The 14,989-nt window shown below is 43.7% G+C and overlaps 1 protein-coding gene across 5 annotated transcripts in view; it reads right to left on the reverse strand.

Moving 5' to 3' along the window:
* The window catches only part of SMARCA2 (SWI/SNF related BAF chromatin remodeling complex subunit ATPase 2), a 1,363,970-nt gene that overhangs the window by 869,672 nt on the left and 479,309 nt on the right, over nt 1-14,989 (reverse strand). For all 5 annotated transcript variants that reach the window (XM_069228509.1, XM_069228519.1, XM_069228497.1 and 2 more), the window contains one exon: nt 562-672. In XM_069228509.1, coding sequence (XP_069084610.1) covers nt 562-672 — 111 coding nt within the window. The remainder of the gene's footprint in view (nt 1-561; nt 673-14,989) is intronic.

Genomic DNA, 14,989 nt, shown 5'->3' on the forward strand with positions numbered 1-14,989 from the left:
TGTATAAGCAGCTACACATGCCATTGAACATATATATATATATACATATATATATATACAGTATATAAACATATATGTAATAATATCTAGCATTACACAAGCTTTCCAAGGTCACATCTATTGGCATTGCCAAGGCTTCCTAAATTAATGGGATGGTTCATCTATGCACTTTAATGTGATTATCACTACACAGAATGTTAACTGTGTCTCTTATTCATTTTTTTATTACTTTAACTTATAATTAAAGGATGCATAACATGTAAATCATACCAGGGTTACAGAAAACGTTATGCATTTAACAGGAAGTAAATATGTAGGAAAAAACAAATAAAAAATAAAAATGCAAAGAAAAACAACTTTCTTTCATTTAGGGTAACATCAATCCTCAAAGGCGCTCCTGCTTAAGAGGGGTTGGTTTAGTTTCGAAATGTTTAATCAGAGAGCAAATTGCACATTTTAACTATTGTACTTTAGGCAAACCTCTCACCAGGTTATCTTTAATCTGCCACCAAGTAATAAGCACAAAATATTAAAGCCATCTACAGGAAAAATAATATTTACCTTAGCAAGGATGTGTTTGTCTTTTATTATGTACTCATAAGTAGTTAGAAGTACGTTAAATTTCCCAGAACGCAGCTGAGGAACAAGTGATCGGCGCATGGCTGGTGTTCCCTGAAAAGAAAATTAAAAATGGAATTAATTATATTGCACAAACTTTTGTAATTTTGAAAATTATGTCAGTTTATGTTACTATTCATTAACAAAAATATCCAAGTGCTTAATTTGAGGTGGTGGGCGGCACCAGCACTCTTTTCTTCCAGCTGGCACTTTTTTTGTTTCTCCTACGGGTGAAGGCCTGAAAAAAACATTAATGCAGGTCAGAAGAATTCCGATGCATGTATCTGAAGAATTTAAAAGCATGCACTCAGAGCCAGACATCAAAGTCTCATCACATAACTGCCTGGGTGATATGACACCACTGACGCGTCACCATAAGTAAAATTCAGTCAGTGAAAAAATATATATGTGTAAAGGTACCCCTACGACTCATTTTCCAGCTCCCATCAGTGGTGAAATTGCAAAAAAGTACAGTGCAAATTGGGGGTCAGAGAGTGGCAGCGGAAACGGAGTGAGTCACGAGGGGGTAGAGTCATGAAAATGGAGTCTGACAGTCAATATATGTTTTTTTTTTTTTTAAATGCTGCAATAAATTGGCAAAAAGCAGAAACTTGACAGTAAATCAGTTGTGGCTTAGTTAATTGGTCACAAAGAGGCTGCAGTTTAAAATATCCTACTGGGTTAAGGCACGTGCCGGAGAGACCTTTGTGGGTTCAGCAATTTTGGGGGTGGGGGGGGGGAATAATAACGGTAAGATATCTCTGGTCCCTAATACACTTGCTGGAGAGATGTGTGCTTTGTCCAGTCAGTTTTAACTCCTAATGTAGCATAGCAGGTTAATGTGCCTTCCGCAAAGCACACTGTGTAACGTGCAGTTCAAAGATTTTATTTGACGTAGATTGGTAAGCGGGTTACTCCTTTTGATAGTGGTCATTTTATTACTTGCAGTTCATTAGTTGTAGTGCTTCTAGAGTAGAGTGAGCTACGAATCAGCATCAAGGGTTGCATGCAAAATGCAAGGCCTGGGTTTAGAACTTTGTGTTTTTCTCAATAAGTTATTATAGGATTACTAAAAGGGTTCCTATGGATAGTAATAAGATCTTATTATTACAGATATTTACTATGGCCTACCCGGACTCCAAATCTGTCTGGATTCCCTTAATTTCCTGCAATGACTATCATGAATGGTTGTTTAATGCAAAAAACAGCAATGGAACTCATTGGATTCCAGGTCGGCAAAGGTTGACCAAATCACTTCAAATTATTTGCAGTGACTGAGCCTGCGAAGGCTTGGTAAGCTGCAACTCTGACACACTTACGTGCAGCTCAGTGATTTTCCAGCTTTCTCCATAGCGCTGCCAGCTGGCCACTACTGATATTCCATCACGCTGAGTCTGGACAACGCCTCTTCGCTGAACGATCTGTGGTGCAGAATGGTAATCGCAGTGGTGAGCTATTTCCGGACGGGCTTCTGACCTACAAGTGTTGTGTTGCGTGGTATTGAAGGGGCTGTGAAAAGAGTAAAAGCGCTCTGGATACACAGCCCATTTGCCTCCTCACAGCCTACTCAACTGTTGGTCCTCCTTCCTCACCACCTCAGTGGGCATGCACTTTGAAATGTTTCAAAAGGCAAGAAACCTCCCGTTTGTTCTGCTTTGACGCGTTTCGCATTGTCACTAAACGCCAAACCAACAAAATACAATTATATTTAAATGGATACAAATTAAAAGGTATAAACGAGTGTCAAAGGAAAACCAGACCTTTAAGTGGGCCAAGACCCTAAGGTTCTCAGACCCGGTGGTAATTAAAAGCTGAAATTGAAACGAGAGAAACGAGTCTCTATGATGTCCTTACCTTTACAGGCAAATACATTAATCAATTTATTAACAACGAATACAAAAAAAACATTTAGGTAATCCAGGCCAGGGATTTAGTTTCGCTTTATATTTCACGTTTTACTTAATTTTGCATACCCTAATAGACTGTGCTGTTTCTATGAAGATGTGATTGTCTATTTTTTTTGTATAGCATATTACTCTTGTATAGTGCACTCTTGGAACCGAGTCGTCTCCAGGTGTTTATAACTGGCCACGTTTAAGAGTGCAAGTTACTCAGTGCCACTCTAGTTCAGAAAGGTGCTAAGAGTACATGGTCATTCCATCTTTGGCCTCTCTGCAGATCGCACAGTGGAAGTGCCAAGATTTCCAGTTGCAATTGAGTCTGTGCAGGATTCTGTGTGGAGGAGGTACACATTTGTCAAAATACTGGCAAGGCAAAAGTAAAAGAAAATGCATGCTGACAGTTGAGTGCGTGTGCAGTGGGGAAGTGAAGGAGAGGCAAGGAAGTGCATTCAAGAGGGAGTAAAAAGAGGGTGCCGAAGAGGAAAGAAATGAGGTGTAATATATCAGGATAGAGAAGATGTAGAGAGAAAAAGGTCATATATCTTTAACATACACTGAACATAACAGGAGTGATTGAGACTTTCTGAAGACTACTACCCCTTCCGCAAGCTTAAGTAATGTTACATTTAGGGTCTGGCTTGTCTCGAAAAGTCATAACAACAGCCGAGCTACTAACATATTTCATGTCAGTCATGCAATATAAGTCTTGTAAAAATACAGTACTCCTCAAAATATAAAAAACTGTATTTTAACAAGCCCACTTCATTTTATTACATTAAGTTGTATCGTTGAGCGACATTAATTAAAAGTGCATCTTCCATTGTCCTGATGACCATGTCATTATTGAAACAAGAGGCAAATCAGAACCCTATCTGTGGCCTAGATTGTTGTTACTGATCAAGCGTAACAGGAAGAAACCCAATGATGAAGCTTGCCACCAAGGGGTAACCCTAGTGGGTGAGGGTTTTACTTTTTCCTATCAATCCTGTGGTAGTTCTTTTAGCTGGGCCTCTTTTGTATTGTTATTGATCAAGCAACATTATATACTATAGTAAAACATAAATGTTAGGAATTGGGTCTCTAGCTGTCAGTGTAGCAACACTGTTCAAGTAGAGACCACAATTCTAGTTAGAGTAAGTCGGATACACACTTTAAATTAACCTGTGCTCACCCTCTGGTATCTTGGCACAGAGCAGACAGGCTTCATGTAAGAGGCAATTTGTACAGTACTGTGCAACCCACACACAATGAAAACACCACAAAAAGACTGCGCACACAATTAGAAAATTAGAGAATATTTATCTGACTAAAACAAGACCACAAAGACAAAAATACATTAAGTAGAAGTTGAGATATGAATTTTGAAAGATTAAATCCAAAAACTGCTTAGAAGTTAATATCGCCAAAAAGGTTACTTGAGGTTGTACTAGACCAAGGTAAATCCAGAATTCAGGCTAACTGCAATGGAGGGCAGGTCAGCTACGGGACTCACTCAAAACTCACAAAAAAGAATCTTGGATGGAGCAAGTGTGGGCATCAAAGACTCAATGCGTTGGTTCAGATCCAAGCTGTTGGGTAGATGCGTCAGCACTGAACCTCCCAGCTACATCGTCGTCAAACCTCACACTCGGGTCCCGCGGCATAATCAAGTCAGCTTCGAAGGGCAGAAGGCAGAGTTCAGCAACAAAAACAGAGTTGTCAGAAGTCTTTGATGGCCCTGAGACTTCAGAAACAGGAGGCAAGCCAGCAAGACCTTGGAGTCACTCCAGGTTCAAGTGAGAAGGGTCCAGTCCTTGTCCTCAGCAGGGACAGATCGGCAGCTCAGAGCAGTAAAGCTGTTCCTTCAGAACAGTCAGTTCAGCAGAGTGGCAATACTTTATTATTTTGTTTATTTAGAAAGTTTTCTATAGCGCTGGCAAGACCCCAATTATTGATTATATACTGTAGTATGGAAAATGTCACTTACCCAGTGTACATCTGCTCGTGGCATGTTGCGCTGCAGATTCACATGCTGTGCACTGTACCTGCCCTCTGGTGTTGGGCTCGGAGTGTTACAAGTTGTTTTTCTTCAAAGAAGACTTTTCGAGTCACGGGACCGAGTGACTCCTCCCTTTCGGCCCCATTGTGCATGGGCGTCGACTCCATCTTAGATTGTTTTCCCCGCAAAGGGTGAGGTAGGAGTTGGTAAAGTAAGGATACTAGAGGTGCCAATGCAATGGAGTAGAAACGTATGTACATAGTGTGTAGTTAAGAAATATTTATTTACATATTTACAATTTACATTCAACTAAAACGGCTACAGGCTCCCAGGGAGACGGGAGAGCGCATGTGAATCTGCAGCACAACATGCCACGAACAGATGTACACTGGGTAAGTGACTTTTTCCGTTCGATGGCATGTGTAGCTGCAGATACACAATGTGCATAGACTACAAAGCAGTAATCTCCCCAAAAGCTGTGGTCAGCCTGTAGGATTTGAAGTTGTTTGAAATAATGTTCTTAGTACAGCCTGTCCTACTGTGGCTTGTTGTGTTGCTAACACATCTACACAGTAATGTTTAGTAAATGTATGGGGCGTAGACCAGGTGGCTGCCTTTCAAATCCCTGTAATTGGTATATTACCAAGAAAAGCCATTGTGGCGCCTTTCTTTCTGGTGGAGTGTGCCATTGGAGTGATGGGTAATTCTCTTTTAGCTTTAAGGTAACAGGTCTAAATGCATTTGACTATCCATCTGGCAATGCCCTGTTCGGATATAGGGTTACCTGCATGAGGTTTCTGGAAAGCTACGAACAATTGTTTTGTTTTACGAAATTGTTTTGTTCTGTCAATGTAATACATTAGCGCTCTCTTTATGTCTAACGTATGCAATGCTCTTTCTGCTACTGAGTCTGGTTGTCGAAAGAAGACTGGGAGTTCCACAGTTTGGTTTGGATGAAACGGTGGTATGACTTTTGGTAAAAATTGTGGATTTGTACGGAGAACCACTTTATGTTTATGTATTTGTATAAAGGGTTCTTGAATAGTAAACGCCTGTATTTCACTAACTCTTCGAAGTGAAGTGATGGCTATTAGAAAAGCTACCTTCCAAGTCAAAAATTGGATTTGACAAGAATGCATGGGTTCAAATGGTGGGCCCATGAGTCGTGTTAATACAATATTAAGATTCCACGAAGGTACTGGTGGTGTCCTTGGTGGTATGATTCTTTTTAGTCCCTCCATAGAGGCTTTAATAACTGGGATTCTAAAAAGCGATTTTGTATGTTTAATCTGCAGATAAGCAGATATTGCAGTTAGATGGATTTTAATGGAAGAGAAGGCTAGATTTTACTTTTGTAAGTGTAGTAAATAACTTACAATGTTTTGTGTGGAGGCGTCTAACGGCATAATTTGATTAGCCTGGCAGTAGCAAACAAACCTTTTCCATTTATTAGTGTAACAATGTCTTGTTGTGGGTTTTCTTGCTTGTTTAATGACCTCCATACACTCTTCAGAAAGGTTTAAATATCCGAATTCTAAGACTTCAGGAGCCAGATTGCTAGGTTGAGCGATGCTGGATTCGGGTGTCTGATCTGTTGTCTGTGTTGTGTTTACAGATCTGGTCTGTTTGGTAGTTTGATGTGGGGTACTACTGATAAGTCTAACAGTGTGGTGTACCACGCTTGGCGAGCCCACGTTGGTGGTATAAGTGTTAGTTTGAGTCTGTTTTGCCTCAGTTTGTTGACCAGATAAGGAATGAGCGGGAGAGGGGGAAAAGCTTAAGCAAATATCCCTGACCAGCTCATCCATAGAGCATTGCCCTTGGACTGAGGGTGTGGGTACCTGGATGCGAAGTTTTGGCATTTTGCGTTTTCTTCTGTTGCAAACAGATCTATGTTTGGTGTCCCCCAGCGGTGGAAGTGATGTTGTAGGATCTGGGGATGTATTTCCCACTTGTGAGTTTCTTGGTGATCTCGGCTGAGATTGTCAGCTAACTGATTGTGAATGCCTGGTATATATTGTGCTATTAGGTGAATGTTGTTGTGAATTGCCCAATGCCAATTTTTTTGTGCTAAGAGAAACAGCTGTGACAAGTGTGTCTCCCCCGTTTGTTTAGATAATACATTGTTGTCATATTGTCTGTTTTGACAAGAATGTTTTTGGGGGCTAGAAGGGGTTGAAAGGCTTTTATTGCTAGAAAGACTGCTAACGGTTCTAAGTGATTGATGTGGAGTTGTTTTTGCTGGTTGGCCCACTGACCTTGTATGCTGTGATTGTTGAGGTGTGCTCCCCACCCAATCATGGATGCGTCTGTTGTGATAATGGCGTGAGGCACTGGGTCTTGAAAAGGCCGCCCCTTGTTTAAATTTGTATGGTTCCACCATTGAAGCGAAGAGTGTGTTTGGCGGTCTATCAACACTAGATCTTGGAGTTGACCCTGTGCTTGCGTCCATTGTTTTGCTAGGCACTGTTGTAAGGGCTGCATGTGTAGCCTTGCGTTTGGGACAATAGCTATGCATGAGGACATCATGCCTAATAGTTTCATCACAAACCTGACTGTGTATTGTTGGTTTGGTTGCATGCGTGATCTTATATTTTGAAACGACTGCACCCTTTGTGGACTTGGAGTGGCAATAGCTTTTTGTGTGTTGAGTGTTGCTCCCAAATATTGTTGTATTTGGGATGGTTGTAAATTAGATTTTTGGTAATTGATAGAAAACCCTAGTTTGTGTAGAGTATCTATTACATATTGCGTGTGGACGTGACATTGTTGCTGAGTGTTGGCTTTTATTAGCCAATCGTCCAGATATGGGAGTACGTGCATGTGATGTCTTCTTATATGTGCTGCTACTACGGCTAGGCATTTTGTAAATATTCTGGGGGCTGTTGTTATTCCGAACGGCAACACTTTGAATTGGTAATGTTTTCCTTGAATTACAAACCTGAGGTATTTCATGTGAGATGGATGGATGGGTATGTGAAAATACGCATCCTTTAGATCCAGTATTGTCATGTATTCCCCTTGTTTTAGTAAGGGAACTACGTCCTGAAGAGTTACCATGTGGAAATGATCTGATTTGATGGAGAGATTCAGTGTTTTGAGATCTAAGATCGGCCTTAACGTTTTGTCTTTTTTCAGGATAAGGAAATACAGGGAGTAAACACCTGTTCCTTTCTGGTGATATGATACTAGCTCTATGGCTTGTTTTTGTAGCAGTGCTTGGACCTCTATTTGCAATAGGTCTAAGTGTTGTGGAGACATTTTGTGCGGTTTTGGGGGAACATCTGGAGGGAATGTTGTGAATTCTATGTAATAACCATGTTGGATAATTGATAGGACCCACGTGTCTGTGGTAATGTGTGTCCAATTGTGGCTGTATTTGGTTAATCTCCCCCCACCGGTGATATGTGTTGGGGAAGTGTGACATTGAAGTCACTGTTTGCTAGGGCTTGGCTTTGAGGGCTGGAATTTCCCTCTTCCTCTTGGGAATTGTCCACTGTAGGAACCACAAAACCCCCCTCTCTGGTACTGAGACTGGTAGGTGGGTTTTGTTTGGGAGGTGGATGGTTCTGATTGCTGTTGCCTAAACCCTCCCCTAAACTGTGGTTTCCTGAATGTCCCTTTGTATTGTGAGGAGTAGAGCGCGCCCATGGCTTTGGCCGTGTACGTGTCTTTTTTCATTTTTTCGATTGCGGTATCGACTTCCGGCCCAAATAGCTGCTGTTGATTAAACGGCATATTCAATACCGCCTGTTGAATCTCTGGTTTAAATCCAGAACTTCGCAGCTATGCATGCCTTCGAATTGTTACAGCTGTATTGACAGTCTGTGCTGCTGTATCAGCAGAGTCTAGGGCAGACCGTATTTGGTGTTTGATATGGCCTGTCCTTCTTCAACCACTTGTTGGGCACGTTTTTGGTGTTCTTTGGGCAAATGCTGGATGATGTCTTGCATTTCATCCCAGTGTGCCCTGTCGTAGTGGGCAAGTAGGGCTTGTGAGTTTGCAATTCGCCACTGATTGGCTGCTTGCGATGCCACTTTTCCACGCTGCGTCGGATTTTCAACTCTCCTTATCAGGGGGTGGGGCATCCCCTGATGATTGTGAATTCGCCCTTTTTCATGCAGCCCCCACAACTACTGAGTCCGGAGGGAGCTGTTGAGTAATAAACACTGGGTCCGATGGGGGCGGTTTATATTTCTTTTCGACCCTTGGCGTGATTGCTCGCCCTTTTACAGGTTCCTGGAAGACCTGTTGTGTGTGTTTAAGCAAGCCCAGTAACATTGGTAGACTTTGGTAGGATGCATGCGTGGATGCCAGAGTGTTGAACAGGAAGTCATCCTCCACCGGTTCCGAGTGCATTGTTACGTTGTGGAACGTTGCAGCTCTGGCCAGTACCTGCGTGTAGGCTGTACTGTCTTCTGGTGGTGAAGGCTTGGTTGGATAACACTCTGGGCTGTTACCCGATATAGGTGGGTTGTATAGATCCCAGGGATCTGCATCATCTTGAGTCATCTCAGTATGTGTGGGTGACTGTGCCATTGGTGTACCCACTGGTGACAACTGTGGTGATTGCAGTGGGGATGTTTGTGGTGAGAAATGTGGTGATGGTGACTTTTCTCTAACCACTTTGGCTTTTGGTTGCATCTCAGTCTCGTGAAAAGCCAGTTTCCTTTTTGACTTGAGTGGAGGGATGGTTTGTATCTTCCCTGTGTCTTTCTGGATTTCTAACCTTTGCTGTGTTTGGTCATGTTCTTCTAAATCCAGTTCCTGCTCAAATCTCTGCTTTTCTTTGAGCTGCAGAGAAAGCCCTTGTTCTTCAGTGTAGGAAGAACGTTTCGGCTCCGAATCTGTTTTTTTCGGTACCGAAATTCCCATAGAAATTGTCTTTTTCGGTTCCGATAAGCTCTTTCGTGGCTTGCTCGACTTGATTATTCGATGCTGACTTTTTTCGGAGCCGGTTTCTCGATCGGAGTCAGAAGTCTTCGGCAACTCTTTGGCCTTTTTCGGTACCGATGTTACTTGGTCACCATCTTTTCTGTGGGTTGAGCCATGGCCTTCCGGCAGTGGCGTCCCCGTGGCCTTTAGTTTTTTGGTGTGACCTTGGGTGTAGGAAGGGGCAGGTGTACTCACTGTTTGAAGCGCCTTCGAAGGTCGATCACCGTTGGATTCATCAGAGTCCGATTCTTGGATGGATATCCTCATCTCTTCTTCCTCGACGTCGAGATGGTGTTTCGGCTTCGACGCCATCTGTAGTCGTCTTGCGTGTCGATCTCTTAAGGTCTTTCTGGATCGAAACGCTCGGCAAGCTTCACAAGTATCCTTTCTGTGTTCCGGCTACAAACACAGGTTACAGACCCGGTGCTGGTCTGTATAAGGATACTTGGCGTGACACTTAGGACAGAAACGGAAGGGGGTCCGGTCCATTAGTTTCGTCGACAGAAGTGGTCGGGCCGACCAGGCCTTGGTGAGGTGCGGAAGCCCCGAAGGGCCGCCGAAGCAGTCTTGATGTCGGTGCCGATGTGATAAAATTAAACCGGTGCCAAACGTAAACAATACCGAATAATTTTCAATAATTTTCTATGTTTCCCGATTCGAAATACAGAGCGAAGAGGAACACGTCCGAACCAGATGGCGGAAAGAAAACAATCTAAGATAGAGTCGACGCCCATGCGCAATGGAGCCGAAAGGGAGGAGTCACTCGGTCCCCTGACTCGAAAAGACTTCTTCGAAGAAAAACAACTTGTATCAATCTGAGCCCAACACTAGATGGCAGGAACAGTGCACAGCATGTGTTCTGCAGCTACACATGGAATCGAACATATATATATATATAGTATAGATAATAAACACATGAAAAACACAAGAAAAACATAAGGATCCCATTGCAGACCGGTTAAACAGTGGGGTTCTCAAGGACAAGAAGATAGCGATCCGGCAGTGGTGGGGTGGGGGGTGAGAGATTCTTTATGGGGTGTAGGTTGGTTGAGGAGGCATTCTTTAAGTAGCTTCTTGAAGATCAGATGGGAAGGGTTAGATCTGATGTGAATAGGTATGGAGTTCCAGATTCTCGGCGCGTTGTTTGAGAAGGAGCATGTCCGAGTTTTTTGCTTCTTGGTTTTTGGCAGGAGGAGGAGGAAGGTGTTTGAGCTTCTTAGTGTTCTTGTTTGACCTGCTTTCAAGAGTTTTTTGGCAAGGTATTCTGGTTTCCCAGTGTGAAGGGTTTTGTGTGTTAGGCAGGCAGTACGGAACAAGCAACGGGCCTCAATTGAGAGCCATTTAAGACTCTTCAGGGCCGGGGAGATGTGGTCATATTTTTTAATTTCCGTCACCAGTCTGGCAGCTGTGTGAAGAGTGGGCCTCATAGGGGCAAGTTGGGATTTGGCCGTGCCGGTAAGGATGGAGATCCCATAGTCTAGTCTCGAAAGTACCAGTGCTTGTGTGGCCTGTTTGAGATCGTCATGGGGAATGAAGGATTTGATTTTGTTCAGAAGTTTAAGGCTGTGGAAAGCATTGTTAGCGTTCTTCTTGATGTGGTCCTGCATAGTCAGGTTGGAGTGCAAGATTGATTCCCACGGACTTGACCATGCTCTAAGGAGTGAGAATACATTTGAGAGCGTCAATGGACTTTACCCATTCTTGCAACTGAGGGAGCTGGTTCAATTTCGAAAGGAGGAGTATTTCCGTCTTATCAAGGTTTAGTTTGAGATGATTATGGCATAGCCAACAGTGGACTTCTTTGAGGGTGTTGTTCAGGTGGTGGATATCTTCTAAAGAGGATATTTCAATATAAAGTTGCGTGTCGTCAACATAGAGATGGAAGAGGATGCTGGCTCGAGCAAGGATGGTGGTAAGAAGGTCCATGTAGATGTTAAAGAGTGTGGGAGAGAGGACAGATACTTGGGGGACTCCTCTGGTGATTAATGAGGTGGGCGAGGTCGAGTTGAGTATTTTTACTTGTTGCGTTTGGTTTTGTAGGAAAGAGGAAAACCAGCGGAGGACTGTACCTTTAATGCCGAGTCACAGTGTTGAAGGCTGCTGTTAGGTCTAGAAGAATCAGAAGGCAACATAAGTTGGAGTCAAGGGAGTTGCGGAGGTCATCTACTATGTTGAAGATGGCTGATTCTGTGCTACAACCTTTTCGGAAACCTGATTGTAGAGGGTTGAGGAGGTTGTTGTTGTCAATGTGATGGGTTAGTTGTTGGACAACACATTTCTCTATAGTTTTGGCAAGGGAGGGAAGGTTGGAGACTTATGGAGGATGTTAGGGTCAGCTCCTGGTTTCTTTAGAATCAGAGTGATTTGGCCTAGTTTGAGGCAGTCAGGAGTCACGCTGGTTTGAAGGGAGCTGTTGATGATCTTAGTCCATATCGGGGAGAGGGACTGGTGGAGTTTTTTTGCCAGGGAGGAAGGGAGAGGGTCAGCTAAGTGGGAGGATGTTTTGGAGGTGGGCATAAGATGGAGATGTCCGATGTCAGGAGGGGGCAAGGATATCCAGCTGGCGGGGGTCAATAGCTGAATCTGGTTGGAGAGATAGAATTCAGTTTTGAGGGGTGGGTTGTCAGAGAGGGATGGGACAGGGATAAGATTGTTAGTGGGGGCTCTGTGATAAGAGGGGTATCCAGTACTAGGGAAAGCTCAATCTTAGTGATTTTATCGTTGAAGAAATTAGCGAAATTGACACAGGTGTCTATGGTTGCAGGCAGGGGGTTGAGGGGAGATTTAGTAGTTTGTTGTTTGATGATGTTGAAGAGCTCCTTAGGTCAGTTTTTGGCTCTGTCTAGAGCATTGGGGAAGAAGGAGTTTTTTTCATTGGATATGTGTTTTTTGTAGCTCCTCCGTACTCTTCTAAGTTGCTCCAGGGGGGTGGTGGAAGGGTCGGATCTCCAGAGTCTTTCGGCTTCTCTCAGTTCTCTCCTTTCTAAATTGAGATCATTGTTGAACCAGGCTCTGGATGGTGTGTTTCTCACTCTTTTCAGTTTCAAAGGGGCTAATTGATCAAGTATGGTAGTTATAGTTGAGTTGTAATGGGTGGTTAACTCCGTGGTTGAGAGGTTGGTCGCAGGGGGCAGTAGTAGGGAGGAGATTTTTTCTTCAAGATTAGATTTGGCTAATGTTCCTTTTCCATTTAAACATCTTTTGGGATTGAGTAGTTTGTTGGGGGTATAGTTAAGATGGAAAAGGATGATGTGATGATCTGACCAGTCGACAGGAAGGATTCGTGAGCGAGTCTTTATGCGCTATTATCGCGTCTAGTGTTGCTGCTCTGATATGGGTTTGGCCCTTGCAATGTTGGGAAAGGTCGTGCCTGTGAAGAAGGTAATTTAGGGCTTGGTCAGAGCATTGTTCTCGTCATTCCACCAGAGGCTGAGGTCACCCAAGATGATGGAGTTGAGGCAGGACAGGGAGCATTGCGTTATTAGGTCAACTAGGTCGTCAGCGAAAGGTAGGGTGTTGCCAGGGGGGTGGTAGAGAAGGTGGAAGGTCACCTTGGAATTGTCACTTGTCTTTATGGAGGCATTAAGGTGTTCACAGGAGTTGTAGTTGAATGAGTCTTAACTCTATTACTATGTCATTTTTGTGAATGATGGCAATGCCTCCCCCAGGGCGATCTTTTTCTATCTTTGCTGGAAATTGAGTAGCCGGGAGGGACAAGGATGTCCGTAATCGGTTGTGAGAGTTCAGTCAGCCAGGTTTCTGTGACGGAGGCAATGTCAATGTTATGATTTAGGATGGCATCAGCAAGATCCTTAGCGTGTTTGACTGCTGATCTGCAGTTAATGAGCATGCAGTTTGTATGCTGATAGATTTTGGGGTCAGGCATGGGAGGGATCAGGGGGATGTTGACGAGGTGAGCTGGGGGTCTGGGTGAAGAAGGCTGTATGTAGTGACGACCTAGGCCAGTGATAACCTGGATGTTGGAAAGGGGATTCAGGATGGGTAGGAGCGAGTTGTACGATTGAGCGAGTTTCATTGTTTCATTGTGAGACAAAGGGGAGTTTGTTCTTCTTGGTCTTGAGGTGGTTCGGTGGAAAGGCCCGGAGGGCCAGATGGGACTCTGTGGGGTAGTCATGTCCGGTGAAGGCGTGTGTGTCGTGGTCGGGGAGGGGTGGCTCAGCGGGGTGAGGCTTCTTGCTATCATGTTGATGCCCTGTATGATGAGTTTGAGTTGGTATTCAAGTTGGGAGAGCCGTTCATTGATTTTTGAGGTGGAGGAGGGTTTGGAGGGGGGTGGGTGGTAGATGAGGTTCTTATTAGCCGGGGTCTGAAGCGACTGATTCTGATGGATTTTAAGATCCCTGGGTAGTAATACTTGTAGCAACACCAGTCGTCACTACTAGCAGAGTTCTTCACAGGTCCAGTCGTGATCTGTCTTGGTAGAGCCAGAGCCTCAGTACTTATACCCAACTGTGCCTTTGAAGTGGAGGTCAGTTCTAAGCAGCTCCTTTAAGTGCGCAGGTCACTCTTTCATCCCAGCCCTGGCTCCAGACTATCAGTAGGGGGTAATCAGCCCTTTGTGTCGGACAGATGACACTGCCTATTGAAGTGTGCCAGATCCTCCTCCCTCTTTCTGCCCAGGAAGAGATATCGGAATGCAAATGAGTTCAGTCACACCCACCCTTCCTGTGTTTGTGGCTCTCTAGAGGGATGGCACAAAGTGTAGCTGTCACCTACCCCAGACGTGTACTGGAGACAGGCTGCTGCGCACACAAAGCAGTAAGAGCACAGAAATGCCCACTTTCTAAAAGTGGCATTTCTATATCAGTAGTGTTAAATACAGATTTACCATTAAAGAGGATTTATCATTACCATTCCAAAGATATGAAACTTGTTGCAGCTACTTCTTTCTGATCTGGGATTACAGTTTAAACGTGTATTAAGGAATTCCCATTGCTGGCCTACGAGCAGAAAAGGTTTCACAGTAGTGAAAAACGATTTAGGGAGTTTGTCACTACTGGGACATGTAAACGTTAAAAGTACATATCCTACCTTTTATTTACATAGCACCCTGCCCTATGGGCTACCAACTAACTCTAAAGGAGCTATGGTTAAAGGAGATTGTTGAATTGAATCATATTAATATAAAGAAAAATGACTACATCCAGTGGAAGGGGGGATGTTTGGGCAGCCAGGTGTGTTATGGCAACCCTCACTGGGTGTTGTCATTTTTCTTTAAATTAGTATGATTCACTTCAACAATCTACTTTTTCCTCGTTCCTTCCCTTCCTAGTCTTCTGTCCTCTTTCACTCTTTCCTCCTGATATTTATACTGGTCTTGGCTGCTTGTGCAGCATTCCTCAGTTTCTCAGGCACATCCCATATCCTGATAATGATCCCGGTACTAATTGTGGGATCAAAGCGTTGTAGACTAAAGTTCGCTGACTCACAGTGTTGTAACAAAGCTAATGTGTACGAGCATGGGCAACATATGTATGAAACTTATTCTGTATTTCTGTCATGTCACAATGAACTTGTCTGAGGATGGTTGCTTTTA

Source organism: Pleurodeles waltl, chromosome 1_1 (assembly GCF_031143425.1).
Source record: "Pleurodeles waltl isolate 20211129_DDA chromosome 1_1, aPleWal1.hap1.20221129, whole genome shotgun sequence".
NCBI classification, from domain to species: Eukaryota; Metazoa; Chordata; class Amphibia; order Caudata; family Salamandridae; genus Pleurodeles; species Pleurodeles waltl.